General features: G+C 43.6%; 1 protein-coding gene across 1 annotated transcript; it reads right to left on the bottom strand.

Moving 5' to 3' along the window:
• Positions 1-9853: 9853 nt before the first annotated feature.
• LOC309560824 (vomeronasal type-2 receptor 26-like) lies at positions 9854-10876 on the bottom strand (the record flags this gene model as incomplete). The annotated part of the gene is made up of 2 exons (XM_082264501.1): positions 9854-10758; positions 10828-10876. 2 exons carry the CDS (start codon positions 10874-10876, stop codon positions 9854-9856), a joined length of 954 nt encoding a protein of 317 aa, XP_082120627.1.
• Positions 10877-11111: the final 235 nt, after the last annotated feature.

The following is an 11111-nucleotide window of genomic DNA, read 5'->3' as shown; positions in this document are numbered from 1 at the left end:
AGCAGTGGCGGCTCTGCTGTCCCCGACCATCACAGCGGCGGTGGACAAAGCGATCTCCGCGGGGATGGCTCAGCTCCGGCGGGAGCTGGGGGAACACTCCCATAGACTGACAGAACTAGAGCACAGGATGTCAGATATAGAAGACAAGGTCCAAGGCTCATTTTCTTTAGATCAGCAAGCTAGACAGACCCAGCGGTATATATTAGACAAGCTGGATGACCTTGAAAACCGCTCAAGGTGGAACAATCTGAGAGTAATTGGATTGCCTGAAACCTATCAAACAGACTCATTAACGGACATCTGCATGTCTCGTCTTCCTGCAGCCCTGGGGATTAATTCTCCTTGCTCATTGGAAAGGGGCGCACAGGATTGGCCCCCCCTCTAATGAAAGGAGATCCCCCCGTCCCATCATAGTCAGATATCTCAATTATGCTGACAGGCAGCATATTCTCAAATCATTCCGAAACTCCAAAGGCCTGCAAATTGATGGACACAAGCTTCTAATCTATGCGGATTATTCACAGGAAGTTTCCAAATGCAGGAAAGCGTTTCAGCCAATTTGCCAATCCTTGTATAGCAAGTCAATCAAATTCACCCTGGCCTACCCGGCTATGCTCCACATTACTGATGCTACAGGAGAAGTTATATCCTTCACCCACCCGGAGGAAGCCAGCCATTATATCCAATCTGCCTTCCACATCACTCTGGATGCCTCCTCTTGTCACCCCCCCCCCAACGATCTCCTGCCCCACGGGATCAAAGAAGCCCTCGGAGGGGGTCAGCCAAGAAACAACAGCTCTCGGGCCATAGGTCCCGATCGCGCACCCGCTGAGGATACTTCGTTTTGCAACTCTGAGCCTTCTTCTATATCAGCTGCCTGCTCATGCGACTGGTTTATTACTCTCTGCTCTCCCAGAAGTTTGTTTCTCTTTTATTTTTTATGTCCAATACTCCTGTTGGCAAATGTCTTTCCCATGCCCATGTTACAGTTACTATTTTTAGGATGCTGGGGCTCAAACACTTCTCATGCGCTCTCTCTGAGGGACGTCTGAGAATATCCCCTTACTATTTTGGGGCACAGTCTCACCGGACTCCGCTTCTCGGGCCTCTTGATTCACTCTTTCTACTCTCACGCTCTTCCGTGGGTCAAGAGTCACCTACCACCCCCTTGCAGGGCACTGAGCAACGTATCCGGTAACACTGTTCCTTACGATGACTTATATTACATGTGGAAAAAAGTGAAGCACAGGCTTCCTATCTTGTGTCCTTCGGGACTTCTGCCTCTAGGCCTTGCTAAGGCCCCCCTAACCCTCTTTCCTAGCCATCCCTCTCGTGTCATATCCCTTACTGGTTTACCTTGTTACATGCGTTTTGGTGTATGGAGTCATTTTTTTGTTGTCATGTTAACTTTCAGGTTTTTGAGTCTGCTCTCTAGTCCTATCCAGTCCCGGCTGCTCATATGACAGTGGTAACTTGGAATGTCAAGGGCCTCAGAACCCCACACAAAGGCATGGCCTATCTTCGGCATCTCAGACGCCTGAAGGCGGACGTGGCGGTCCTACAAGAATCACACTTGCATGAAGAAGACCTTCATCTCATGAAAAAGCTGTGGGTAGGTCAAGTTTTTGGTTCCCCAGCAGTCAAAGGGAAGGGAGGAGTTGTGATACTCATCCATAAACGGCATCCTAGTGTCCTTCTTTCCTCCCACTTTGATGAGCAAGGACGTATTGCTATCCTACACCTCCAAACACTACAGCAGCAATGGACTCTGGTGGGTATTTATGCGCCCAACTCCCCCCCCTTAGTCCTTTTTTCAATCCCTCACACCGCTTCAAGCTCCCTACCTCCACCTCCCTTTGTTGGTGGTGGGGGATTTCAATCAATGTATGGTCCCCTCGGAAGATAGGGCAGGGACTCCCGCCTCATCCCAATCCCACGTTGCCCCCTCTCCTTCCTTTTTGGCATCTTTGCCACTAGTCTTCTCCTCACTGACACCTGGAGATTGTCCCACCCAATTGATAGGGAATTCACCTTTTTCTCGCACCCCCACAACACCTTGTCTCGGATAGATTACGTATACTTAAATGACCCCATGCTCCCCTTCACTTCCCACTCCTCCATTCATGACATTGTGATCTCGGATCACGCCCCCGTTTCTGTGGCTGTTCCTTTTACTCCCAACGCTCCTGGAAAGAAACCTTGCAGATTTCCATCGTATCTTGCCAAAGACAAGGACATTCGCACCATTCTCAATGACACCTGGCAGGACTACCTGGTCCCATAATTCATCCCCGGATAGCTCCCCGACCCTTCTATGGGAGACAGGCAAGGCTGTCTTGAGGGGTCGTGTCCTTTCCTATGCCTCGGCCTACAAAAAGAGAATCAACGCAGCCTATCAGACAGCTAGTCGGAGCCTTAGAGAGGCGCAGACTGAACTTAACCGCTCTAACACCCCCCTTAACAGGGAAAATTGGAAACTGGCTAAGTTGCGTTTCGAAACAGTGGGCCGAGGCGCAGGAGAGCCTACACTCCTCCTTCCGAGACTGGCAGTTCCACCGGTTTGGGAACAAGCCCGGGAAGCTTTTGGCTTCCCTTTGTAAGCCTCCTTTCACCCCAACGAACATCTCGGCTCTCAGAGACGCCCAGGGCTCTGTGGTGGACTCCCCCACTGATATCGTTAAGGTCCTAGAACAGTTTTACAGCTCGTTATATGGTCCAGACCCTATTGATGAGGCAGCTGCCTCTGAGTTCCTTACAGCTGCCCAACTACCCAGAGTGGCAGAAGAACATCTTCATCTCCTAAATGCTCCCATCACTGTAGATGAGGTAATAGCCTCCATTAAGCAATTGCCCCCTGGCAAAGCCCCTGGTCCGGATGGTTACACCTCCGACTTTTATAAAATGATGACCCCTGTACTAGCACCCACCCTTTGTAACATTTTTAATCACATCTTTCAGGGCCATCCCTATTTCCCCACTGGCTTCTAAGCCCTCATTAAGCTTATTCCGAAAAAGGGTAAGGACCCTCTGGACCCCGGCTCTTTCCGCCCCATTTCCCTCCTCAACCTAGATTCCAAATTGCTCTCAAAAATCATAGCTAATCGTTTGGCCTCCTTCCTCCCCACCATCATCCACCCCGCCCAATCAGGCTTCACCCAGGGACCCTCAGCCACTTCGAATATTCGAAAGGTCCTGGTTGCTCTGGAGGCGGCAAGGGCCAACCCCGGCTTGGACTCTGCCATTATCACCCTTGATGCCAAAAAGGCATTCGATAATGTCAGTTTCTGTTGGCTGGCGTTGGTCCTGAGGAAATTCAGCTTTTCCGGCCCCTTTCTTCATTTGATCCAAGCCATGTATGCCTCCCTATCGGCCCAGGTCATGGCGGCAGGACTCTCCTCGCAGCCCTTTCGTTTGCTCAAAGGTACTAGGCAGGGTTGCCCTCTTTCCCCTCTTCTTTTCAACCTGGCAGTTGAACCCCTCTCCAGGACTCTAACTTCTCATCCTCAGCTGCGGGGGATACGAGTGGGAGACACGGAGCTTCGTTCTGCACTTTTAGCGGATGATGTCCTTGTCTTCACCTCGGATCCCCCTCATGACCTCCCTGTCATACAATCCCTATTTGAATCCTTTCGCCACTGCTCTGGCCTGCGCATACATTTTTCAAAGGGTGAAATACTACCCCTTAATACCTCCTGGGGCTCCCCAGTGGGCCTCCTCATCTCCGCTGAAACTGGCTAAAACTCACATTACATATCTTGGAATCAAAATAGGTCCCCACCCTTCATCCATTTACCGTCTAAACTTCTCCCCTGTCATAGATAGATTGGTGGCAGATCTCCAAAATTGGGATTTCTCTACCCATCTCCTTTTTTGGAAGGTGTCATCTTTTCCGCGTGTCAGGCTTCCCCAAACTGTTTTACCCAATGCAAACCATCCCACTCCTATTGAAACATAAGGATATCCAAAGGCTTCAAAACACCCTCACTTCATTTTTATGGAAGGGACGCCGGCCACGGATAGCACTCACCAAATTATTCCTCATAAAAAAGGAGGGGGGGATAGGTCTGCCTAATACTAGGATATACAACTTGTCTTGCCTGCTGCGAGGTTGCCTGGAGTGGATATGACAGGAGTCTAGATACACCAATTACGAGTTAGAACTGAATATGTTGGCTCCTTATGATCTGACCTCTCTGCTATACTGTACCCATAGGGACTTACCTCCACCTCTCAAAACTAACATGCTCAGGGACACTATTGCAACATGGAGGGCGGTTTCGAAAGCAACTAAAGGTACCCATGAATATCTCCAAATTCCTCCCTATTCAAGGTCACCCCCTGTTCCCTCAAGCCCATCAACACCGCTTCTGCTCTTCTTGGTCCTCCCGGGGCCTAACCAAACTCTCCCAAATATATGATGACGTCTCTGGTGCACCCTTGTCTCTTGCGGATCTTTCCAGGCTTTACGGCGTTGCTCCCCAACAACACCTGTTTATTCAGCAATGCCTCAGCTTTGCAAACTCTCTGTGCTCCTCCAAATCATTCAGATTCAAAGTTTCTCAACTGGACACCTGGATTCTGTCACAAAAGCACAAGATTTCACATCTATACCAACCACTTAACGTGGACAGCCTCCAAGCGGTTGCCCTACAAATAGCCTCACCGTGGAACAAAGTACTGAACTCTCCTCATGCTCAACGTTACGCTTTACAAGGCTATAGTTATACATGCCGTTATGCCCAAAATGAATTCTGGAAAGCAGCAGCAATTCAAGATCTTGCACCGAGCCTATTTCCCTCATCTTCACACTTCGTGGGATCTACACCACCACTACTGCACGCAATGTCACTCTCTACATCCCACTTTACTCCACAAATTTTGGGAATGCCCCCCTATCTCAACCTTCTGGGACAGACTACTTTGTTTTGCCTCCCACCTTGTGAATTATCCTCTACCCAAGGACGTATACGCTCTATTGTTTGGACATTTGGACACACAACTTGCTTTTGTACCCTCCCACCTCAGATCTTCTCTGCTAAACTTTAAACCGTGGCTTTCCACTTGCTATATGGGTGCTCGCAGCGCCATACTCAAACACTGGATGGATACCTCCCCTCCCACTGTCGCTGAACTCAGAGCTGACCTTCTTGCACTTTGGAAACTAGAACATATGGACCTTGCTAAGCGGCCTCATCAGAGCCCTTCCAACTTTAGGAAGAAGTGGGGAGGTTTCATTTCTGACTCTGGCCCCCCTCCCGCCACGGGGGATCTGAGATGATATTCAGCCCTCTCCTTGCTCACTGTATTGCCCTTTGCATTCCGTATGACATGTTGTCACTTCTGACACGATACCTGTTACTACTTAATTAATTAACTGGATCATTGAATCATACTCATGACTCCATACAATACACCATTTTACTCCTTTGCTATAGTTTGCATATATGGTTGAGACTTGTTGATCTGCAAAGCTATGTTAGTATGTGCCCATTCTACTAATTTGCTCTCTGTTTCGAGTTGAGTTGTTAATGCATTACCTGTTTGTTGTATTATTTGACAAGTTTCAATAAAAATCTTGTTTAAAAAAAAAAAATGAAAATCCTGCCAAAACTCCTTTATTATTTTCACACAGTACCAGTCCAAGTCCCACAATCTTACTTTGCGACGCTAAATAGCATGCTTCGGCACCTCCTGTGGAGAGGAAAGATGGCCAAATTACCATTTTCAGTATTACTCAGGCCAAAAACAATGGGGGGCCCTGGTCTCCACAACTTGCGTAATTATTACTACACAGCTATCCTGGATCAATTACAAGCTTGGTTTGAACCCCACACGGACAAGCTCTGGGTCTCTATTGAGAAAGCAATACTATTGGGTAAAGATTTTCCTTCCTTACTGATAGCCACCACCTTAAATAGGCCAGTATTTTATTCCCCTTTCCCATCTATAGATGCCACACTGGAGGCCTGGAGGACTATCTCCTCCCGCCTCCCGTGTCACATCCCTACACATCAAACAGAACTATCCTTAGCCACGTACGAATTCCTTATTCCGTTCTTAAAAATTCCCCTGGGGGTCAATACTAGAGACACCCCCTACCAAGCATATCTTACACAATTTAGTCGGCACAACTACTATACAACTGCCCAACTTAAATATTATAACCTTAGATACCCTGACAATACCTGCACCTTGCCGTCCGAGGTGTGGCAATACCTGACCTCACGACTCCGCAAACCAAAAGGTATATCATGGTTTTACACCTATCTACAATCTTGCACCAAACCAAATAAAACTACAAGCATGTTAAACTGGGAAAAGGACTTCAACACTTCTTATACTTTTAAAGAATGGGGGTCTACACTATCCATCCTTAAGGCATCCCATTGTATGAACCACTGGGAACTGGCTATGAAACTTCTACATAGGAGCTACCTGACGCCTGTACGCATGGTTCGTATCTTCAGACAGTCCTCTGACTTATGCTGGAGGGGCTGTGACTGCTCAGGCACCCTGTTACATATAATGTTTGGTTGCAAATGCCCCTGTAGCTTTTGGAACGCCGTGTCCACACTCATAGCCCAAATTACAGGTCTGATATTCCCCCTCAGGGCAGATCTAGCAATCCTAAATCTAGGAGTTCTCTTTATTATACTTTCATACTGTTGTATTTATTTCCAATAATTTCATCGGTATGTAACCGATTTTAAAGTTCACACTATTATACTATAATCGCCAATAGTGGCGTCACCTCCCCACTGGTACCATTGCACGGCTACTGGGTGGGTGGCGGACACAGACACAGTTATTGTTCCCACTGGGGGTGTCCGAGTCCGTGGCTCACTCTGAGATAAATTTAGGGAAGGTTCTATTGCACTTTAAAGCATGATATCACCAGCACCTGCATGTATATCATGATGATGGTCCTATGGATATTGTGCTACTTGTATTACCTGTGCTGAACATATACCCCTAATAGTATATAAATACCGTCATGTTTTGTATTTTGACATTGTCCTACTCACGGACCGTTTGAATGTTTGTATGCTCTTATTTTTCCTTTTTGAAATTATTAAAAATGAATTGAACAGAAATGATTGACTCAGAACCATCCCACCTTACTGAGTAACTGCTAGATTTCGCTACCTCTGCTTAATTGGTGGAATGAGCCAAAACACATCTCTGTAATGCATGGCACACACTTGGTAAATAGGTTCCTAAGACAAAATGCAAGGGACTCTCTATAATAAACATGCCCCAAGAGGAACTTTCCAACTTTTTCCCTTTTACCACTGCTTACCATGCTACGAAGGGAGCATTGGAACACACCCATTTAATTCTCAAGGACTGATCAATGTCTTTGGTTAACAACTAGTCTCTTTCCATGTTATCTGAGATGATAAACCCATTTTTTGAGTGACAGGCACAGGGTATGTTTTCCTAGAGCCAGCATGTCCAAAGATAGCAGATAAATGTTTTGTATTACTCTTGATAGTGACTTCTGTGCTTGCATTGCCTTGTCTGTCCCAATTACTTTATTCGTTACCCAGTACCCTGCCAAAAGCTATAAAAGCTTGTGTCCAATGATAATTGCAGCCTTATTAAAAAAACTAGTATCCTAGGCAGGATATAACCCTAAAAATTTGAATGTGGAACCATTCTCTGAAAACTCCACTAAACTTGTTTTGTGGACCTGTAATTCCTTTGATAAAAAACAAAACAAAAAAAAAAAAAAATCCTGCGCTAAGTGATATATAAATATAAAGAAAAAGTTGATGATGATATAGAAAAGAAAGCAGCAATAAACTGATCTATAGAAAAAATCCAAAACAACAATAACACAATGTGTAGCGCTAACATCAGCAGTGATAAATCAAATGAACAAGAATATATTCTAAATATTCATATAAATAAAGAAACATATCAGTGAAATGTCCATATCAAGAATTGTGAAAAATAGTGAAAATAAAGTTCATTGAATATAAAATTGTGCAATCAGAAAAAAAGGTGGACATCAAGTCCCAGCGTAGGTGATGGTAGATAGGAGACCTTGATCCCAAGGAAGATGTGAAGCAGAGATGCACCCGTGGGGAGTATATAAATTGGCTGCTTACCAGAAACCGAGGCCCCCAAATTAATGGACAGGCCAAATGGGCTTAAGGTATAGAGCTGGCTGCAGTAGTTGATCTTTCCCTCGGGTATCATGGATGTATGGAAGATGTGGACACAATAATATATCAGATGTAATATCTCATATTCAATTCCAGGGATAATGATTGGCGGATGTGCAAAAGGAAATAGGAAGACACATAGCATAATCCCGTAATAAATTATAAAGGATTTAAATAAAATTATACTTACAAGGCATCCAATATAGGCAGGCAAGGAATAAAAACAGGAAGGCTGTAAAAAATACGGCGTCCCGCATTCAAAATCAAAGCCGGCGTCCCAGGGGGCGTGGTTGCGTCACGTCAGGTATCGCCGACCGGTTTCGTCATATGGTGACGTCGTCCGGGGCGTGGTTACCGGACATGACCATCACGCCTATATATCCCCCAAACACAACAACAAGCCAGCCGCGCCAGCCAATCAGCCGGAGCGCTGGGCGGAAACATCACACCATACACTTTTCAGTTTAAGGGCAAAAGATCGTAAAGCAACATAGTCCTAATTTATAAACGTAAGAAAGAAAAAACACCTAATTAGATCTCTCATTATATAATTAGTATGCAACGGTAAGTATTTGGAACCCCTGGAGTTCCTTCAAGACTACTATCACTTACGCCAATATAATGAATCCGACAAATCCTACATGACTCTAGACCTTAAAATGTTTCCTTATCTAATACTGCCACCAATGATTCATTGGGACTCAGCCTATTACTATACTACAGTCATTACTAACTCTCCCCCCTATCTCCTACCCCCTCCCTACTTCCCCTTACACCCCCAAGGGGTAGCACATGCTGGACACGTGCTCCCTTTCACAGTACTTGGTGCCTTTCGCATAACTCTAAGGAAAAACCTCCCGCACAACAATTCATGTGCACTAAACATATTGCTATTCAAGCTCCTTCTCTTTGGATCTCCTACATCATAGCTACATGTTATTTCTTTACTCATGTTTACTCATTTTGATTCCGTCTTGCATTATCATTACGGGCAGGAAATGCTTTCACTTTACTCTGTTAAAATAATGTTGTTACAAGTGTATATGAGTTTTATACCACACTTTGAAACCTCAGAGAATGTTGATTGGCTTGGTTTTACTGTTGTATTTTATAATTATTCAATACTCATTTTTCAATAAAGCTTTTTTTGAAGAAAAAAATAAGAAAAGGTGATATAAATAGTCCATAATAAATTTAAAGGTATTGTAAAGTCAAAAGGTTTTATCGTAATGCATTTTGTGCATTAAAATAAAAAGCCTTCTGTGTGCAGAATAGGGGGATCTGGGTTGCTATGTGCAAATCCACTGCAACAGAGCAGGTAATTATAACATGTTTACTATTTTAATAGAAAAAAAAAGAGACTTTGCAATCACTTTAAGCCCTTTCTTTTCAATTGCTTTTTATATCTTATTTGTTTGTTTATTGTAACTTTCAGTATTGCATATTTCTCTATCATCTGTGAAATAAGGAAAGCAAAGTAATGGTTTAAATAATTTTATTGCATTAAAATAATAATAATACATCTTTATTATAACTACTTTTTGTTAAACCATTTCTGCCTAATTATGCCTACTAAAACATCTGCTCACATATTTTATACATAATGGGAATGATGACGCTGATTTCCATTCAAATTAATTATAATGATTTATAAATGAAAATTCAAAAAGAAAATGTATTTGTCAGACTTTGGTTTGTTTTACTAATTTACTCTTTGAATTTAAATTTGGTCTCAGTAGGATAATATAGCATTTAGGAATAAAAATACAACCCAAAATTCCCATGCTAGAAGCTATGATAGCAAATATCTCTACTAGCACTGTGTTCGTCCCTGTAACACTCATATAGGCTGGGATAAAAGCGATCCAGACACTGCAGAACACCAGCATGCTGAAGGTGATGTATTTGGCCTCATTGAAACTGTCTGGAAAGTTTTTGGTGAGGAAAGCCACAAAAAAACTCACAGCTGCTAGAAGTCCCATGTAACCCAGGAGTATGGAGAATGCCAGAGTAGATCCTTCATTACATTGAAGGATAATTCTATCAGCATATAGGTCAGTGTTACTTTCTGGAAATGGACAGGCAGTCAATAACCAAATGATGCTAATTAAAACCTGGATAAATGAACAAAGAAAAACCAAACAGTTTGGGATTTTTACTCCAATATATTTTCTCCAGAAACTTCCAGGCTTGGTGGCCCTGAAGGCCATGTAGACCATAATAGTTTTGGCCAGAATGGAGGATACAGCCACTGAAAAGATGATTCCAAAGGATGTCTGCCGAAACATGCAGCTGATAGGTCCAGGCCGGCCCAAAAACAAAAACACACAGAGGAAGCTCAACATCATGGAGACCAGAAGAATGAGGCTCAAGTTTTGATTATTAGCTCTGACCACTGGAGTATCTCGATATACAATAAAGACAGAAAAAATAGCTGATGTTTTAAGAAAAAGTAAAACAGAAATAATTGAGACTGTGAGAGGAGCTGGATCATTCCCGTAAGACAGAAATTCAACAGGTTTTGGTACACACTGATTGTTATCGTTTGGCCACTTATCTTCTGAACATTTATGACAGGAACCTTTATCTAAAAGAAAATATCTACAGTGTGAAAAACGATTACAATACCTTTATTTTAAACAATATGTTTACTAACAGTTAGAAGATAAGACCATCCTCCGTGCCAAAGCTTTTGCTTCCACCATTTTCCGAGGGTTAGGTGCTATATCGAAATGGAGTCATTCTTGCTTTTTACAGACCAAAGGAAAGATTACATCGTTTTCACGCAACATAGTTTACAATCAACAATAGGTTTTTTGGATAAAAATATACATTTTAATATATTCCATTAAAATATCACATAGGCAACAATAAAGTACAAGTACAACAATGTATTTACAATAGGCCAAACCTTCTCCAACATAGAAAAGCCCTGTAATT

This window comes from Pelophylax lessonae (assembly GCF_965119305.1).
Source record: "Pelophylax lessonae genome assembly, chromosome: 1".
In the NCBI taxonomy this organism is placed as follows: Eukaryota; Metazoa; Chordata; class Amphibia; order Anura; family Ranidae; genus Pelophylax; species Pelophylax lessonae.
The sequence above is the reverse complement of the archived record's forward strand: the minus strand, read 5'-3'. Positions and strand labels throughout refer to the sequence as shown.